The sequence below is a fragment of the Talpa occidentalis genome, unplaced genomic scaffold, assembly GCF_014898055.3.
Source record: "Talpa occidentalis isolate TD23 unplaced genomic scaffold, MPIMG_talOcc4v2.1 talOcc4.16, whole genome shotgun sequence".
In the NCBI taxonomy this organism is placed as follows: domain Eukaryota; kingdom Metazoa; phylum Chordata; class Mammalia; order Eulipotyphla; family Talpidae; genus Talpa; species Talpa occidentalis.
In genome coordinates, this window is record NW_023601653.1 from 77,039,980 (window position 1) to 77,059,264 (window position 19,285).

At 51.7% G+C, this 19,285-nt stretch overlaps 2 protein-coding genes across 4 annotated transcripts in view; both read left to right on the forward strand.

The window, feature by feature from the left end:
- The first annotated feature begins 920 nt into the window (after positions 1 to 920).
- On the forward strand, positions 921 to 7,048 carry GPD1 (glycerol-3-phosphate dehydrogenase 1). The gene is made up of 8 exons (XM_037514711.2): positions 921 to 997; positions 1,493 to 1,670; positions 2,476 to 2,616; positions 3,185 to 3,323; positions 3,581 to 3,693; positions 4,371 to 4,604; positions 4,818 to 4,924; positions 5,851 to 7,048. Exons 1-8 carry the CDS (start codon positions 957 to 959, stop codon positions 5,945 to 5,947), a joined length of 1,050 nt encoding a protein of 349 aa, XP_037370608.1. The 5' UTR covers positions 921 to 956; the 3' UTR covers positions 5,948 to 7,048.
- A 1,544-nt stretch (positions 7,049 to 8,592) lies between these two features.
- Positions 8,593 to 19,285, forward strand: part of LOC119247906 (cytochrome c oxidase assembly protein COX14) — a 33,530-nt gene continuing 22,837 nt past the window's right edge. The window contains exons 1-2 of one of the 3 annotated variants that reach the window (XM_054696606.1): positions 8,593 to 8,610; positions 15,114 to 15,534. In XM_054696606.1, coding sequence (XP_054552581.1) covers positions 15,122 to 15,295 — 174 coding nt within the window. In that variant the 5' untranslated portion in view covers positions 8,593 to 8,610; positions 15,114 to 15,121 and the 3' untranslated portion in view covers positions 15,296 to 15,534. Of the gene's footprint in view, positions 8,611 to 8,681; positions 8,802 to 15,113; positions 15,535 to 17,560; positions 17,679 to 19,285 lie in introns of those variants that run through there. The other 2 variants (XM_037514712.2, XR_008552299.1) reach the window with 2 other exon arrangements.

Here is a 19,285-nt window from a genome sequence, read left to right on the forward strand (position 1 = left end):
GAAGCCCACTAACAAGGCCCTGAGGTGACCTTGTCTCTTGGGGTTCCTGGCATCTCTTATCCTTGGGCTGGGTTCTCCCCAAAGCAGGCCCTCATCTCTTACTTGGTCTTTAAAAGTGGGTCCTACACCACTCCCTCAGTATCTACCAGGGAGGCCCCAAGGAGCTAATATAGGGCCAGTGACATGTGGTCTCTGTTACTGCTATAGAATCAACCTTCACAGCAACAATCCCACTGCCCACCTGTGACTATGCAGGTGCCTCTCTTCACCAACTCTCTCCCTCTGCAGGGCAGCAGCCTTCCTGCCTGCCCGTGACCTGTCAAGGCCACCGGCCTACGACCATGCAGGCCTCTCTTAGCAAACCTGTCCCTACTGGGGCAGCTCTTCCTGCCTGCTGTGTCTCTGCAAGTGTCTTACTGTTTTATCCCTTCCCTAATAAACCTGCCCTTCAAATATTAAAAAAAAAAACAAAAAAAAAAAACAACCTACATGGCAGTTTTTGGGGTCCTGGGAGGGTAATGCAGAGCGATTCCTGCTTTTGAAAAGAAAGCCTTCCTGTATCTGCTTCTAGTGCGGGGACATCAGGGAGTGAAGGAGACTGGGCCACTTGGTCCTTATCTGGGCCCTTTCTTGGCAGACCTCAAAATGAAACCTCTGCTGGGGGGGAGGGTGGGCGAGCAGGAAACTGAGCTGAGACTAGGGAAGGCGCGTGCCAGTGTCACCCTATAGTAAGCCTAAGAGGGAGAGCAAGACCCGGCCTCAGGCCCATCCCTGCTCCCCACCTGCTTCTCTTTTTCTTCCCCTGACTCTGCCAGACACTCGGTCCCCTGGCGCCCGCCTCCCCACCCACCCCGGGGCGGGGCTTGGCTGCACCCACGTGTGGCGGAGTTAAAAGCTCCCAGCCGGCAGGCGCCGGGGAGAGTGGCACAGAGCCGGCTCCGGTAGAGAAGCGCACCATGGCCGGCAAGAGAGTCTGCATTGTAGGCTCTGGCAATTGGTAAGCAGCTCTGTTTAAGAGCTCCGGGGGAGAGGGGAGCAACCCCCAAGTACACAGCGGGGGGAGCGGGGGAGGCTCAGTGGGCAGGAGGTAGCCCGTGGGTAGGAAACGCTCCCCGGGGCTCTTGCACGCGCGGGTATCTCCTGAGCCCACCCCCGCAGGACCAGCGGTGCCCAGACCTCTCCCGGCCGGCCCAGGCAGCCGCACCTGTTTTCTGCTGGAAGGGAGTCTGCGAAGGCGCGCTGCCCCAAGGCTGCTTGGGTTTGGGGGTCGGGGAGGAGATCAGAAGGTTGCTCCCCTTCTGCAGCAGCAAAGCGTGAGGTAGACTATGTCTCCTTCACTCTGGACAAATTGTCATGGGGATGGGGTTGATGAGGAACATGGAGAATAAATAATCTGGTGATACCCTGAGGTGCAGCACTGCCCCCTCCCCGCAGCCCCCACCCCCTCGTCATACCACCGCTCCTCCACTTTCTGTGCTCCCCGTCCTGCCAGGGGCTCAGCCATTGCCAAGATTGTGGGCAACAATGCAGCCCAGCTGGCACGCTTTGACCCACGGGTGACCATGTGGGTATTTGAGGAAGATGTCGGGGGCAGAAAGCTGACCGAGATCATCAACACACAGCATGAGAATGTCAAATACCTGCCAGGGCACAAGCTGCCCCCCAATGTGGTGAGCTCCAACACCCCACAAGGGAGGGAGAGGGAGGTGGAGGGGTACCACCTACTGAGAGGGAGGTATGTCAGGTGCCACATTTGGGGTGCACCACAGGAGGGTTCTTCCAGGCACAGGGTAGCCTGATACTGCCACCAAACTGCTCCCTTGGGCATTTTCTAGGACTGAGGAGAACCTGACTGCACCCCCTTATTTACGGGCTCGCAGACAGCACAGGGAGGGGGAGAGGACAAGGAAGCTGGTCTCTGTGGCAACCCAAGACAGGTTCTCCAGCGCCCAGATCTGGGTAGTACCTGCCTCAGGCTTTAATCCTGTTACTCATTCACTGGGTCACTAGTAGACTTACATGCTGCTCCTTGGACTTCAGGTTTGGTTGAATCCATGAGACTTGCTCCCACCTGGAAAGGGGAGCAGGAAGATGGCAGGAAGACAGAGCTTTCACTTCCCAGTTGGGGGCCTGAAGGAGTAGAGTGATGAAATCTTACTTGGCCTCTTTCTCCTGCCAAGCCCAGGCCTCTTTTGGCCTCTCTCACTGTCCCACAGCCAAGGGCTAGGAGGCTGCTGGAAGGAGGTTTCCAGGAGTCCTCAAGAGCCCAGGACAACTGGAGCTAGAGGGAGTGACAGCTAGGGGGAGGGAAGAGAGTGTCTTATTCCTCCAAGTTCAGCTCTGCCAGACTCAGTCCCCAAACTGCCCTTCCATTCCCCCCACCAGACTCACTCTTTGGCTCCGAGATCTCCTGAATGGGATTCCGCAGGAGCTAGGAGAAGTTTATCAGGGCCATGAGCACTGATCACCCCACAGGTGGCGGTCCCAGATGTGGTCCGGGCTGCAGCGGATGCTGACATCCTGATCTTTGTAGTGCCCCATCAGTTCATCGGCAAGATCTGTGATCAGCTCAAGGGCAACCTGAAGGCAGACACCATTGGCATATCTCTTATCAAGGTGCCAGGGACTCCTTTAAGTGGGTGGGATGCAGCCACTGTTATGGGGCTTAGAGTGGGTGAAGTGAGGAAAATGACAGAAGTAGACTAAGTTTTCTGGGAAGAGGAGTGGCTTTGGGGAGTCTTGAGAAACATTCCGATGCAGGAGGTGTTGGGGAGGTTGTTTGGGGAATGGCTAAGAGGTGTCTTTGGGAGTCTAGGAGGGTCACAGGGCTGCCCGGGGGTTATGAGAGCAGGTTGGCTTAAAGAGCGTGAAAAGATAGTCTGGAGCAGTGGCCAAGACAGAGGTTGATTTGGAGAATGAGGAGGGCACTGTTGAGGGATGTGGAAGGGATATGCTGCTTTGGAGAGGCGAGTGGCTGAGGGGATACAGAAGGAGAATTTTCAGAGGGGTTTGTTTTCACACTCTGTCTACTCTCCCTGCCACAGGCTTTGCCTGGCTTGGGATGGGGCAGGGCCTTGGGGGAGGGACAGTGACGAACAGCGCACTTGGAAGGTACAGCATTTCTGGGTGGGAAGCCCCCAGCTGGGCATAAAGGGCACAGGCCTGAGCTCCATCTTGTGCCCAGGGAGTGGACGAGGGCCCCAACGGGCTGAAGCTCATCTCTGAAGTGATCGCAGAATGCCTTGGCATCCCTATGAGTGTGCTGATGGGAGCCAACATCGCCAGCGAGGTGGCTGATGAGAAGTTCTGTGAGACAACCATCGGTGAGTGACCCAGCACCCATCGGTGAGTGCTCCGCCACCCCCCCACACAGCACAGCTATGATTACCGCCCATCCCCACTCTCCCCTGCTACCCCCAACATACACTTTTTACCATCTTCTTCCCATAAGGCAGGCAAGGAAGAAAACCCAAGCATCTGAGGTGAGGGAAGCTTGGGACACCCCATGGGAAAGGATTACAGGTCCTGCTTAGGGAAGAACAGCCCCCCCACAAAGCCTTGACCCCCCCCCCCACTTTAGGCTGCAAGAACCTGGCTCAGGGACAGCTTCTGAAGGAGCTGATGCAGACACCGAATTTCCGCATCACGGTGGTGCAAGAGGTGGACACAGTAGAGATCTGCGGGGCCTTAAAGGTGAGAGGGGCACAGAGACAGCCGTAGGCCAGGGAGTTCCCAAAGCAGGGCCTGGCTTAGCTAGGCAAGGTTGCTTGTCCTCTTGGGCAGTTGCTCCCCTTCCTCACCGAGGCCCCCACACAGGAAGAGCTGCAGAAGTAAGGCCAAGGTCATAGAGGTCTGCTGGTTAGTCCCCATCAGGCATTGGGCCGACAGCCCTTTCTCCCTCAACCCCTTGTGGGCTATCCCTCTCCCTGACTCCAGGGGCTAGTCCAGGGGGAGGAGAGGGCCCAAGGGACAGTGCCCAGGCTAGTTGGAGACAAGACATCCGGGATACCCTGAGAGATAATGGTCAGAACTATAGATCCTGGACAGAACCTCAGGGATCGAGAACAGGGATAGTCATGGATGGAGAGGGGGCAGCCAGCTGGAGACAAGAGTGGTTTTCAGGAAATGTCCTCAAGGATGAAGAATGGGGTTGGGCGGGGGGGCTAGGAAGCACAGGCCCATGTAGAAGAAGGAGATCCAGCAAGTCAAACAACCAAACGGTGAAGACAGTTCAGGAGCCTCCCCACCGCACTTTGCTCATTCAGGGGGCACCTCATGGCCGATGGAAAGAGTATGAGGTAGGTGATGAGGCTACAAGTGGTGCCTGCCAGGAGGGATTCTTTCTCACCCGTGACTTCCACTCCCCAAAGAACATAGTGGCTGTAGGCGCCGGCTTCTGTGATGGCCTGGGCTTCGGCGACAACACCAAGGCAGCGGTGATCCGACTGGGGCTCATGGAGATGATCGCGTTTGCCAAGCTCTTCTGCAGTGGCCCTGTGTCCTCTACGACCTTCCTGGAGAGCTGCGGTGTTGCTGACCTCATCACTACCTGCTATGGAGGGCGGAACCGCAAGGTGGCCGAGGCCTTCGCCAAAACAGGAAAGGTGGGTCCTGGAGAGAATGGAGGGTGGGACCTGCAGGCATTAAGGTAGAGGAGCTTAGCTCAAGGCATCTGTTAAGCACCAATATTAAGACTTGTGAACACGCCCAGCCTTTCTTTTCTCTCCAGACGCCACCTTCATCTGAGTCCCAGACCCTCCACCTCACACCTCCACCTCTTTTCCTGTTTCCATTTGCCCATCTTGTTTTCTTCACAGTCCATCGAGCAACTGGAGAAAGAGATGCTGAACGGGCAGAAACTGCAGGGGCCCCAGACAGCCCGGGAGCTACACAGCATCCTCCAGCACAGGGGTCTGGTAGACAAGTAAGTGTCTGCCTCAGCCCCTCTGGCTGAGGGAACCGCAGCCAGAATCCCTCTCCCATTCACGACCTTCCTGACCCCGGGAAGCGGTTACAGGTAATGTTGTCTGTGTGTACAGACAGACAGACGAGAGCTTGGGAGCATCTATCTAGGCCCACTGTCTTCTAGCTAGTTGGTGATCTTTGACCTCCTGCCATGCCAGTGCACTTTGTGCCACGTTGCTTGGGCCCCTCTGCATGGCCTCCCTTCTGTCCTTACCTCCTTATCTCCTGCAGGGATAGAGCTCTGGGGAGACAGGAATAAGCTCACCTGATTATTCCACCTCTCTGTCCATCACCCCCATCCAAAGCTGCTCCCACGATCCTATTCTTGTCTCCTAACACCTATTCTTGGTTCTGAGGTGTGAGGATGCCCTCTGTGTCAAGTGGATCCTTTCCAGGTCGCCCAGTGACAGTGGGACAGATGGGCTCTGTTGGTCTAAGAAGAATTTCAAATAAAAGAGTGTGAAACAGGTTCAGAAGATCAGCTGGTGGCTGATCAGGGTAAAGTCTCCTGGTTAAGGGGTAATGTAGGCAAGAGGATGGAGGAAACTGGCATTGACCGAGCACCTTCACCAAACACGCAACCACATCTGTGCTACTATGTACTACTGGCTCCATTCTACAGTTGCTGATACTGAGGCTCAGAGAGGCTCATTGTCTTGCCCAGTTGGGACAAAAAATTCATGGCAGGACAAGCTCAACATGATAGGACAGTTAACAACCTGACCCTAAAATCCAGGGCTAGGCAGTCCAAATTCCCAGCTACTGGAAATCAAGAGCCAGAGTCTGCCTGAACTTGAAGGTGGGAGATAGTGGGAAGAAAGGGACAGAAGTTGGGCGGGGAACTGGGTAGCTGGGCTAAGCTGGGTATCTCCTGCCCCACTCTAGGTTTCCTCTGTTCATGGCTGTGTACAGGGTGTGCTATGAGGGCCAGCCTGTGGGTGAATTCATACGCTGCCTGCAGAATCACCCAGAACATAAGTGAGCAGGGCCAGGGACCAGGCCAGCAAACTTCTCCACCCCAATGGAGACAGGCAGAAGCTTGGGGTGCCTGGCCACTAGGATCTCCAAGATTCCCCATGAAGCAGACTCTTCTTAACTTTTCACTGGCGGACCGAAGGCAGAAGGGCCCACCTTCCTGTCTGGAAATCCTGAAACACCAAGAGGCCTGCAGCGGCTTGCCATCACATCTCACCTGAAATGGAGTTGTCTTGTCCCTCTCCAGATGTAGGGCTTTCTTTCTGTCCTGTGGGAGGGGTAGAATCAAATCCCAGCACTGCTTTGGGTGTGTGTGTTTAAGGAGGGTGGAAGGAGAGGGCGGCAAGGTAAGGACCACCCACTGCTGGCTCCCAGGCCAGGAGTCCTGTCCCCCAGCCCACTTAAAGGACTAAAGGACCCCAGCCACTAGAGGGCAAAGCAAGGGCTGCCAGGGAGGGACCTGGGCTTTTGGGCTGACATAGGCCCCAGGGATCCCTTTGCTCTGACCTCTGCCAGACCCCACACAGCATCAATGGATCTCAGTGTTTGTTAACAAAATACAAAGATCTCAAACAACTGCCTTCTCCTAGCAACATCTGCGTCCTCAAAAACCTCTGGTCATCCCCTTTCCCCCTCCCCCAGGCTGTCCTGGCACTAGCGTCGCTGCCAGGTTGGCATCTCTGGCCCTGGGGCTTGCCATTCTCCCCAGGGACTTCCTAGTTCCTAGTTCTTTGCCAGGTCCTCTTACTCTGCTTGACCTTTCAAAGTCTTCTCTCACCCTCCCCACTAGCACCCTCCTAGGGGAGCAGGAACTTAATCTGCTGACAGAGCTACACCTTTTCATAGCAGGCTCAGATCAGTCTGCTCCCTGTGACCTTTGTATTTGCCCTTTTTCCCTTGTAAGTGTGTGTGTGTGTTAGAAGGCGAGAGAATTGGGTGCTCCCCCAGAATATCCTTGGCTTCACCCCTTTCCTCTTTCCAAACCCTGTACCTCTTTCTCAGCTGCCCCCAGAGCAACCAAGGCAGCTAACCAGCACCTGCATGTGGAGCCAAAGGGGCTAGAGAATGGCCCAGAGGGTGATTGTGGGTAAGTCCCCATATTAGTGGATCCTGACATTCTGAGGCCAGTTCTACTTTGAATCTGAAGGCCTTCTCAAGTGGTTTTGGCCTAGAGATTGCCTCAGTGCTATCACTCTGTCACTGCTGAGTGGGATCCCCAGTCAGGGAGCTACCCACATGGTGCAGCAGACCTCTCCTGTCTTGCCCGCTGCTCCCCTCAGCAGTGTATTTCAGTAGATTGGCCTATTCTGCTCCCCACCCTGTCTCTGGTGAATCCTCTCACCCCCTGCACCTCTGGCCTGCGCCCCAGTTCTTCTATGCATAAATAAATAAACCTTAAAAAACAAAAGAGCTATTGACTACACCAACACCTTGGAATCAGAAAACTCTGAGGAGGAAAAAGAATAAAAAAAGCCTTCCTCCTGGGGTGAGGGAAGAACAGGAAGGGGAGGAGGGAGAGTTTACTTTGTACTGGCCTTGCTCCAGCATGGGTGGCAGCCTGGGCCTCTGGCTATAAATAGACACCAAGGGCCTGTGACGCTCCTGCCGCTTCCAGCAGGGGGTCTCAGCTTGCTGTGTGGCAGCACCTGGCGCACTGTGGCTCTGGCCAGCGTGACTGACGTTAACCAACCTGGGAGGGCGACTCCACCCAGTCAGCAGCCCTTGAGAATCCACTCTTACCCGGATCCGGCAGCTGCCAGTGAGGATACAGTCAGCCCAGGTGTGGCTGAGCTCAGGTGGAGGCACTGGCTGAATCAGAGCTGCCAGCCCAGGAGGTCAAGGTAGCGGCAGAAAGTCAGCTCTTTCCCTAAGCTGTTGCTACGACTTTGTCAGATAGTAAAAAATTTTTGCCTACATTTGTTCACTCCACAATTGACCACTACCAAAAAAACAAGCATGGTTTTCTAGAAAGGAGTTGACACAGCTCAGTGCATGTGTGAGTATGTATGCTGCAGTGTATCACATATAATTTCACTCATAACGTAGACAAAATTCAAAAGAAAAGCCATCCAAGAGAGTCCCGGCCGCTCCAAGCTCCTAGCAGCAGGTGCTTGTCCCTTCCCGGCTTTATCACACCGTTTGCAAGACGGGAGGTGACATACCGGGCGAAAATATTAGAGATTTTTCTGTCCCTCGCGCACTCTGCGAGGCCTGGGCCAATCCTGCCATACCCGTTGCCGCTGGGCTCCTACCTGCGCTGGCGGAAACCCCACCACCTGGGCGAACGCAACCTCAGACTCCAGGGGCGCACGGTCCACCTCTAGAAGGCTGACTCCGACAGGATTTACCTAGCTACTGGAGACGTCAGCGGGCCGTAGTCTGAGGATTGGCTGGCTCTGATACGCGAGCCGAGCGTCTTCTCTCTTGTGACTGGGCATCTTTCAAGTTCGGGTCAAAAAAAAAAAAAAAAAAAAGCCTCTCTTAACGGAGTATGACTACAACTCCCAGAATTCAACGGGCCCCTCCGAGCGGAAGGCTGGTCCGAGGACGCTTAGGAAGGGGGACCGGCCCGGAAGCCGGAAGTTGAGCGGCGGGCGCCGGGCGCGGTGGGCGGGGTTGCGCGGGGCGCGCGCGCGGGGCCGGCCTCGCCTGAGGAGCGACTCCGAGAGGGTGAGAGGAGCGAGTGGGCGGGAACGAGCGGCTCTCCTCGCCAATAGCGCCTCAGCGCGCAGGGCTGTCCCGGGCCGCTCCTGTCACGAGCCTGTTCTGGGGCCTGCGAGCCGGTGCTGGGGGTGCGCGGCCTGTCGTGGCGAGACCTTGCGCGCCGAGACGCGACTGGACGGGCCGGCGGCAGCCCTCAGGTACGCCCCCCCGCCCCGCGCGCCCTCGCGGGCTGGCCTTTGCTGCCCGCCTCCTCCCCTGTCCCCGTCCGCGCCGTGCCCTTGAGTCAGCGGCCAGACCCGGCGCGGCCGGCCGCGAGCCTCGACCCGCGCCGCTTCCAGCCCAGCAGGCTCCTTGCAGCCGTCCGGTCCTGTCAGCCCTGGACTCCAGCCTCGCGTCTTACCCTCCACGCGCTGACCCTTGCCTTGTAGTCCGCCGTGCTCCGATGTGCAGCTTTCCCCGGCACCCTGGGTGCTTATCAGTCATGCAGCGCCACCCCTTTGCTGCTTCCACCCCGGGAATGCTCCCCCGCCGGCTTCTCTGATTGCGTAAATCCTGCTCACCCCTATAAAAAGACACTTTTCTGCCAACTTTTCTTGAGCTCCACTTTATCTATTCACTGTCATAATACCTCTTTTGGTCACCTGCCACCTTGTCCAGCAAATCGGGGATATATAGCGTATTTCCTTTGAGTCTGCGGTCTTCACAGCTCCAGTAAGAGAGAGAAATGAGTAAATCTAAGCTGATGAGTTGTCCAGAGGAGAAACCTGAGCTTTAATGATTCTTCCCATTTCCCCCCCACCGTTTTGCTGAAACCTGCAATTTAACACCATCACCCCATACCACCTAACTTTGTGCTTTTTTGAGAAAATGCATGCCCCTCTCATGAGAATGTTTACCTTTTCCTTCATTTGGATAATGCTTCTCCTTGAGATTCCAATTTCATCTTTTCCTAATTCACCAGAGACAGAGTGGGGAGTAGAACAGGGGGATCTACTGAACTACACTGCTGAGGGGAGCAGTGGGCAAGGCAGGAGAGATCTGCTGTGCCATGTGGGTAGCTCCCTGGCTGGGGATGGAACTCCTGCTGCAGTGGCTGCTGATAGCTTCATAGTGCTGAGACTCAACCCCTTACACCACAAGGGAGGCGCCCATCATGGATCTTGTTCCACCCATCCTCATTTTAGTCACATATTCAAATCCTCAAACATATTCCAATCTTTCTGTGGACAAGCAAATCAAAACTAGAATTTCCTCTGTCTTGTTACCTTCTCAAGCAGTTGCCCTATCATTCCCATTCTCTTATCCAGCAAATCAAAAGAACATTGTTTCTTTGGGGTGAGGGTCTGTGATGATTCTTCTAATAATGTTTCTTTATGGCCGAAAAAATGCATGGACAGGGCCTCCCTGGTGGTGCAAGGGGTTAAGACGCAACCAGTGAAGCTTATCGGCAGCCACTGCAGCATGAGTTCCGATCCCTGGCCGGCCGGGGGGCTACCCACATGGCACAGCAGACCTCTACTGTCTCCCCCGCTGCTCCCCTCAGCAGTGTATTACGGTCAATCTGCTTGTTCTGTTCCCCACTCTGTCTCTGGTGAATCCTCTCACCCCCCCACACCTCTGGCCTGTACCCCAGTTCTTGTATGCATAAATAAATAAATCTTTTTAAAAAATGCATAGACACTCTTGAAGTTAGGGAGAAGGATGGCTCATGGGCTTCCTGGGGCCTGAGTTAAGAATTTGTGCTCTTAATACCTGTTCCAGTTAGGTGCACTACATTGACTTTTACCAAGTGACCCAGTCACCTGGTCTCTTCTAGTGCTCCTATCTGAGCAGCGTTCATGGCACTTAACTTTGCAATAATGATTCCTAATTCTTAATCTGACCATTCCAAAAGATACAGCACACCTCCATCAGTGGCAGTGACTTGATACAGCAGTGATTTTCAGCCAAGAAGGGGGGTGTAGTTATATGAAAAAGCCCCCCAGATGTTTCAGGAAGTTCTCACCTGCCTTCTTTCCTTAATTGTCTTCCTTCTTCAGACTGACATTCCCTAGGCCTCTTTCTCCTGGCCTCTTCCTCTGCATTGGTGTCATTGTTTACCGCCATCTGTATTTGTATATGTAGCTAGCTTCTTTCCCAGAGTGGGAAGATCTGGCTGATAGATACATGTATGTTGTACTGAGCATTTAATTTATTTATTTTTTTTTGTGAAACCGTCACCGGTGGCCAGGGATCGAACTGGTGCTGCAGAGGCTGCGGGCAGCCTCGCAACCCAGTGCTCAACCGCTGCGCCACCAGGGTAGACCTGCTTTCTTATTTTTTTTTTTTTTATAATAATGACTATTATTTTTTATTTTAAGGTGTTGTGTTTTTTGTTTTTTTTTTTTTTGGTTTATTTATTTATTTATACAAGCACTGGGTACAGTCAGAAGCGTGGGAGGGTGAGAGAATTCACCAGAGCCAGAGCAGGGAGCAGAGCAGGCAGAAGGACCGAAGTACACTGCTGAGGGGAGCAGAGGGTGGCAGGAGAGGTCTGCGCGCCATGTGGGACCCTCCTCTGGTGGCCGGGTTGCAGCTGGGAATCGAACCAGTGCTGCAGAGGCTGCGGGCAGCTTCGCAACCCGGCGCTCAACTGCTGCGCCACCAGGGGAGGCCCGCTTTCTTATTTCTCTTAATAGTATAACAATCCACAAAGTTTTACTAACTTGCTACATTGGTGGTATTTTCAGCTTTGCACTAATCTAGTCAGTTAATAAATGCATTTATCCTTACCTTCTCTACTGCCCTGTTTATCTCAGGGTCTGTGAAGAGTTTTTGTTAATTTGGAAAATTGGAGAACTCTCTGGGTGGATTAGAAAAGAGAAAGAAATGAGTTCTAGAAACCAGGATTAAGTCTGTTAGTCTTCTGTTACTCTTCTAGCTAAACTGTACCATCCTATCTGATTAAAATTTTTATTTATTTATTTTTGAGGAAAGATTGGTTTACATTGTTGTTTGTATTTTAGAAGTATGGAATCTTCCCCTTTAGGTGGTTTTATTTCCCTGATGTAGGTCCTCCCTGGTGGCCTAGGGGTTCAGTCTCTGTACTAACACCTGATGGCCTGCGTTCAATCCCCGGCCAGGGAGCTGACCCACATATGGCGCAGCAAACATGTCTTATCTCACCCACTGCTCCCCTCAGCAGTGTATTTCAGTGAATCCACCTATTCCGCTCCCCCCTCTTTCTCTGGTGAGTCATCTCACCCTGTGCACCTCAAGTCTGTACCCCAGTTCTTCTATGCAAAAATAAATTTTAAAAAAAGGGAAAAAACTATTTCCCTGACAATAAGTGATGAACATTTTTTCATGTGCCTGTTGACCAATTGTATGTCTTCTTTGGAAGTGTCTATTTAGCTCCTTCCCCCATTTTTTTGATTGGGTTGTTTTCTTTTTGTTGAGTTGTATGAGTTCTTTGAAGATCTTTGATATCAGCCCTTGTGAAATACCTCTCTGAAATAACCTGCAAGAGAACGGTGGGGAGACAGGAGAGATCTGTTTACCAAGAAGGGCTTACAGCTTTCTTTTATAACCTGTTATCTGCTGGATTGTCTGGTCTTAGGTGTTTACCTATGACACAGAATGTGTCCTGGCCCTGCTCCACATTCAGGATCTTATGGACTGGTTCCCATAGCAACCTCATCAATTCCCTTTATCTGTTCAAGCCTCCCAAACTTGCCTGCTGGGTAGGGAATGAGGACTTAATTTTTAACCTTAGTAATGAAACCCTGACGTTTCCCCGTCTCCCAAGAGGACAGTGACAAATCTATGGGAATAGGCCAGAGATCTGGCTTCTGTAGCATCTCCAGGCTGAGTTTTGGGGCGGAATGCTGACCCTTTCTAACTTATTGCTCTCTTGGAACAGTGGGGAATGGGGTCTGGAAGGGAATCAGATGGCTGCACTTTGGGCTTTCAGACAGGGTCAATTTTAGCCGCCATGTGTTGTGCTGAGAGGCTGCAGCTGGTGTTGGTTGTCCAAAATGGGCTGCCTAAGCATCCAGGTTCATATATTCTGCAGCCTTTTGTGCTTCTAGGTCTCCATGATGCTACTCCAGTGTGACTGATACTCCGTGACCGGAAGCTATAGTTTGATGGTCAGATGTTGAACAGAGGTTCGGGAGCTGGAACAGGTGGACTATCACTGGTCACAGAGGGGAAGGCAAGGAGGAGGAAAGTGAAACTGCCCACCATTCCAGCTATGGCAGCCTGCCCAGCTCTTGGGCACCTTTCAGGGACACATGGGAGTGTCCAGGCCAGACTGCTTCAGTTGTTGTCCATAAGGCAGATAGCCTGTTGGGGGTTTTGAACAAAGAACTATGGCCCACCTGATTGGGCCACCGCATTCTTTGAGGGTGCATGTAACTTTGGAGGTGCATGAAACTTTTCGGTAATGTTGGGGGCTGTATCCCAACCTGATACCCCTCTCCCAAGAGGACAATGACAAATCTTTGGGAATGGGCCAGAGATCTGGCTTCTGTAGCTGCTCCAGGCTCCAGACTTCAGTTGTTCCAAGGTTTCCTTGCAGTCCACCAGAGAACAAGAAACAGCGAGAGAGGGCCTCCCCGGTGGCGCAGCGGTTGAGCGCTGGGTTGCGAAGCTGCCCGCGGCCTCTGCAGCGCCGGTTCGATCCCCGGCTGCTCCCCGGCCACCGGAGGAGGGTCCCACATGGCGCGCAGACCTCTCCTGCTGCCCGCTGCTCCCCTCAGCAGTGTACCTCTGTCCTTCTGCCTGCTCTGCTCCCCGCTCTGGCTCTGGTGGATTCTCTCACCCTCCCACGCTTCTGACTGTACCCAGTGCATGTATAAACAAAACAAACAAATAAAATAAATAAATAAATAAATAAAACATGCCTCTATTAAAAAAAAAGATTTATTAAAAAAAAAAAAAGAAACAGCGAGAGGGAATAAGGGGTCCCTGTACCCAATTTCTCCCTGTACAGGCCACTAAAAAGTAGATAAGCTGAACACTGTCCTTTCTCAGTTTGAACCAGTGCTGCTTGGCTTTCATCCTCTGACCTTACTTAATGTGACTTTCCGTAGTCCCTTGGAATTATAATTCAAGGAAGTTACCAGTGTTCCGCCCGCGGGGCTCCCTCTGAGAACGTTTTATATCCCATATCACTCCTGATCCAAGTCAGCTAATCCTGAGCTTTTCTTCCAATTTCTTGACTTTTAAGAAAAAAAAAGACTCCTGCTAATTTCACTCAGTCTTAATTTCTGTTCCATGAATAAAGAGGAGTCTACGCACACATTCATAGTCCCAAATGAAGGACTGCTTTGCTCAGAATGAGAGAGTCCCTTGCCGAACTTTCTTTTGTTCCCTAACTCAGAATATCCAGGAAACAGTTGAATTAAAAGTAATTTATCTCATGCAAATGTGAGTTAACAATTAGCTGGGAACTCAGCATGTTTCTTTGGCTTGGGAGATAGGTTCTTGGTATTGTGTTCAGAGCTTAGAATTAATGCCATAGAAAGTTAAGTATGAGTAAGTAATAAAAATATACTGTCTGCACTATTTGAAGCATATATTATGGCTTAAAGAGGTGCTCGAGGCTAACTTGTGATGCCAACCGCTGTGATTGTTTTTATGGGAAAACAAATTACATATTGTCTAGAAGGTTCCAATTAAATCCTTCTAGAAAGAGTAATTTGCTGCTAATATTTAAACCCTAGCTACGTCCATTAATGTCCTACTAACCAGAAAAACTGATACATGCCTTAAGTGTTGTGCCCAAGGTCAACAGACTCGGCGAGCATAGCCTCCAAGAAGCCAAAGACAGCCGATGCAAAGACAAAAGGGAGTTTATTTCAGACTCGAAGGCTCATGGCACCTACCAACGCAGTGGCAGATACCGAGAGCCCCGAACAGAGGAAGCAGGGGTCTTTTAATAAGGTTAAATTATGCTGGCAGTTACTCATTGGCTACAAGGATGCGTTCTCCAACTTTGCCCGGCTATCATTCTAAGCTGACTGGCCAGGCCAAGATGCAGCTCCAACCTGCAGCTCCAATTACAGCAAGTTTGCCCTCATTGGTGACCAGAGAGTAAGGGTGGAGTGAGGGTCCAAACTATCTCTGGAATGCAGTCTTTTCCCAGCAAAACCTAAAATTCTAAAATGGCAGTTACACAAAGCAATGGCTAAGAATACTTATGCTTGGTTCCACATTAAGTAATTGCCAATGAAGGATATTTTGGGGTGGTCCTACTTTCACCCCCTTCCCACACATGAAGAGCCAAGTGTTAGCTATGATGTCATTCAGATGTACCTGGTTCCAGCTGTGCTTCTGTATTGCATGAGCACGTTTATTTGCCCTTCTGACTATGAGAGTTTGCAGAGGACTGTAATGCAGGGGCTGTGCAGTAGAGTGCAGACAGACTGAGCAGGATGCAGACGCTAGGGAATGACCTTGATCAGCAAAGTGGGCTGGGCAGGTAAGGCTTTATCCTTGGGTCTAAATCCAGTCTGTCCTTTTAGGGGACGACATGCCAACTGCCAAGCAGCTAGCTGACATTGGCTACAAGACCTTCTCTGCTTCCATGATGCTCCTCACTGTGTACGGCGGCTACCTCTGCAGTGTCCGAGCCTACCACTTGTTCCAGCGGCGCAGCCTCCGGCGCCAGGCTGCCGAAGAACAGAAGCCCTCAGGAGTTCTGTAGAGCCAGCGACTCTTTTCTTTAAGCAGAGAGGCCTGAGGCATGCTGTGGAAAGACCTCACCTGCAGTCATTTCCAAGTCAAGAGAACTATGGTTTTCAAACCCTGCTGGAAAGAAGTTCCCTTGTTCTCCCTGGTACTGCCAGTTTGGGGAGGCTATTGAGTCATGACAGGAATTGGAGGGTGAGGCCCACCTACAAACAAACATTAAATATCTTGCCATGAATGCGTCTTGGCGTTTTTGTTTACTCAAATAGGGCATGAACCACCAAGGTGCAACCTTGGCTACCGTTTTCTAGTCAAACTGGATGTAGTGCCAGCAAGCAGGGGGCAGGTTCTCTATCGATTCTGGCAGATAGATAAAGGAGAGTCCTGGAGCCCTCAGTGGCTTTTTCAGGATTTAATGCTCTTTCTATGCCAGTTGTTGTGAGGCAAGTCCGCCGGCTGGCGAGGCAAGGGTGCTAGGAGGCTGGCAGGCCTCCCACTCCCCAGCGAATCTGTATGCTTTTCTCTTTGGGTTCTCTCTGGCATTGTCCAGTGGCCCTGCCTCTCTGTAGTCCCTCATCCTCGCGTAGCCATCCTCCGCCGCAGCCATTCTGTGCAGTTACACCTGCCCACACCAAACTCCAGGTGTCCACAATCAGGCATGCGTGCCCCAGACTCACACTCCCACGCTCCTGCATTTGCACAAACAAGACCACAGGTGATAGCCATAGAGGCCAGTGGCGTAAAAGCCGGCCAATTCACCTGCCCTACACTGGCGTTCTATCTTAAGCTTTTAGCAACCATGAAGTGTAGGATATATAGTTTTAGGATAAAATACAGGGGAAAATCTGCCCCAACTTCTGTATAAATCCCCTAAGAGGACTGTAAAGACCAGACTCTCCTTTGGTTCAGGTAACGGGGTGTTCTGGCAGCATGGTTACACATGCACCTCTGTGTCAAGGAAGGCAGAGGCCCTGGTTTAACAGCCCTGTCAAAACTGCATGAAATGGAGGAGGCATAGTTGCCGCCAGGAAGGGTTTTGGGACAGACCAGTAACACAGCCGACCCCTTTAAGCTCAGTAGGTATAGCATTAGTACAGGGACTGATTTTTCACTCTGCCACCACACAGAAAATCTACCTGCAGGCCTTACAGCAGAATTGTGAAGAGCATTTGGAAAAAAACCAATGCATTCAAGGTAAAACCCAATCTGCAGCGCGGGTTCCATCCCGGCTGGCCGGCGAGAATCCCACATGGCGAAGTAGACCTCTCCTGTCTTGCCCCCTGCTCCCCTCAGCAGCGTATTTTGTCAGTCTGCCTGTTCTGTTCCCTGCTCTGTCTCCAGTGAATCCTCTCATCCTCCCGCGGATCTGGCCTGTACCCCGGTTCTTGTATAAAAATAAATAAATTTTTAAAAAAAGAAAAAAGAAGGGCCTCCCCTGGTGGTGCAGCGGTTGAGCGCTGGGCTGCAAAGCTGCCCACAGCCTCTGCAGCACCGGTTCGATCCCTGGCCACCAGCAAGGGTCCCACATGGCGCGCAGACCTCTCCTGCCGCCTGCTGCTCCCCTCAGCAGTGTACTTCGGTCCTTCTGCCTACTCTGCTCCCCTCTCTGGCTCTGGTGAATTCTCTCACCCTCCCGCACTTCTGACTGTACCCAGTGCTTGTATAAATAAATCTAAAAAAGAAAATAGGTATTCTTGCCACAATTCCATTTTTTTTTATAATAAATTTTATTTTTATAGTCCCCATACAATTGCAAACCCCCCATTCTGACCCCAATCCCTCCCCTCCCGCCCCCCACCCCCCCACAATTCCATTTTGAGCTTTGAAGCTTATTCATGTCATTCTTGGTGATCAAAAATAATCAGCCTCCAATTGACAGCCATCTTCTCTCATGCATATTGCTCTGACCTTTGCCCCTACTCATAAGTCTTTCAGCTTAAGTCTTACATGACTTAAGAAACTGACTTTTGGGGCCTCCCTGGTGGTGCAGGGGTTAAAGTCTCAGAGCTATCAAGATATCGTCAGCCACTGTGGCATGAGTTCAATCCCCACCAGGGCACTAACTCACATGACTCAGCAGACCTCTTCTGTTTCACCCACTGCTCCCCTCAGCAGTATATTTCAGTAGATCCACCTGCTCTGCTCCCCACTCTGTCTCTGGTGAATCCTCTCATCCCCCACCCCTTTGGCCTATACCCCAGTTCTTGTATGCATAAATCTTAAAGAGAGAGAAAAATATGTCTATCTCATTCTCTTTACTCTGGATCCTTCCTCTACACAGAGGCTGAAGACCTGTTAGTGATGTTGATAGCTGGTCCTGGGCACCCTGCTGGAGGGAGGAGCAGTGAAGAAGAGAGACCAGACAATAAGAGCCACAAGGATCGGGTCTGACCGTAACTGTGAGTCAATTCCTTATAGTTAATTACCATCAGATAGTAGAGCCACTTCGCTGCCAAAAAGTTTAATATTGTTTCCTGAATGGCTTTCATAAAGCAGTCATTTGAGTGAAGGCAGACCCCCAAACCTGCTTCCTCTTCCTCCTCCAACCCAGCTTGTGGCTAAACTCTTGTTGGTGAAGCTGAACAAAAAATAAAAGCCAAACCAGCTGCACGTGACTTAGGTGAAGGTGGCACAGATAACCTGAGTATGTATTGGTGAAGGTCAAACCATAGGCCCCTTTATTTTATCTATTTTTAAAAAAATATTTATACAAGAGCTGGGATACAAGCCAGAGGTGCAGGAGGGTGAGAGGATTCACCAGAGACAGAGTGGGGAACAGAACAGGCAGACTGACTGAAATACACTGCAGAGGAGGGCAGCAGGCGAGACAGGAGAGGTCTGCTGCACCATGTGGGTCAGCTCCCTGGCCGGGGATGGAACTCATGCTGCTAATAGCTTCATAGTGCTGTGTCTTAACTCCTTGCACCACCAGGGAGGCCCCGTATGCATTTTTTAATCTATTTCCCATATGTCTCCAAGATCTGTTCCCCAGCTCTATGATAACCCTCTCCACGCCCGCTTTTAGAAGCATCTTTTTGCAGCTTTAAACCTTTGAGGGCTCCCAGGACCTACCAGCTCAAATGTAAATCTTTAGCCTGATGGTCAAGGTTCTAAACAAGCTAAGCCTCAGCCACTACTTATTCTCATCTCTTGCCTCTTTGATCCAACCCCGACAGGTTACAATGCCCTGAAAATGCCACATACTTGTTTTTTTTTTTTTTTTAATAGAGGCATGTTTTATTTATTTATTTGTTTGTTTGTTTGTTTTGTTTATACATGCACTGGGTACAGTCAGAAGCGCGGGAGGGTGAGAGAATTCACCAGAGCCAGAGCAGGGAGCAGAGCAGGCAGAAGGACCGAAGTACACTGCTGAGGGGAGCAGCGGGCGGCAGGAGAGGTCTGCGCGCCATGTGGGACCCTCCTCTGGTGGCCGGGGAGCAGCCGGGGATCGAACCGGCGCTGTAGAGGCCGCGGGCAGCTTCGCAACCCAGCGCTCAACCACTGCGCCACCGGGGAGGCCCAACCACATACTTGTTTTAACATTTATTTATTTTTAAAAATCTTTTATTTATTATTTATTTATTTATTTTTATAATCATAGCTTTTTTTTTTTTTTAAAGATTTATTTATTTATTTATACATGCACTGGGTGCAGTCAGAAGCGCGGGAGGGTGAGAGGATTCACCAGAGCCAGAGCGGGGAGCAGAGCAGGCAGAAGGACCGAAGTACACTGCTGAGGGGAGCAGCGGGCGGGGGAGAGGTCTGCGCGCCATGTGGGACCCTCCTCCGGTGGCCGGGGAGCAGCCGGGGATCGAACCGGTGCTGCAGAGGCTGCGGGCAGCTTCGCAACCCAGCGCTCAACCGCTGCACCACCGGGGAGGCCCTGTTTTAACATTTAAAGAAATGTAAGTTAAATTTTGAATTATTCCAAATTTACTAACAAACACCAAAAATAACATACCATTTACCCACATCCGCCCTCCCCTATTGTTGGGGGGAAAGGATG

Excerpts from the sequence above, each read along its gene's own strand:
- GPD1 (XM_037514711.2), top strand. The coding sequence starts at position 957 with ATGGCCGGCAAGAGAGTCTGCATTGTAGGCTCTGGCAATTG. Across the intron at positions 3,324-3,580 it reads GTTCTGTGAGACAACCATCG|GCTGCAAGAACCTGGCTCAG; the intron begins GTGAGTGACCCA and ends CCCCCACTTTAG. Across the intron at positions 4,605-4,817 it reads CCTTCGCCAAAACAGGAAAG|TCCATCGAGCAACTGGAGAA; the intron begins GTGGGTCCTGGA and ends TTTTCTTCACAG.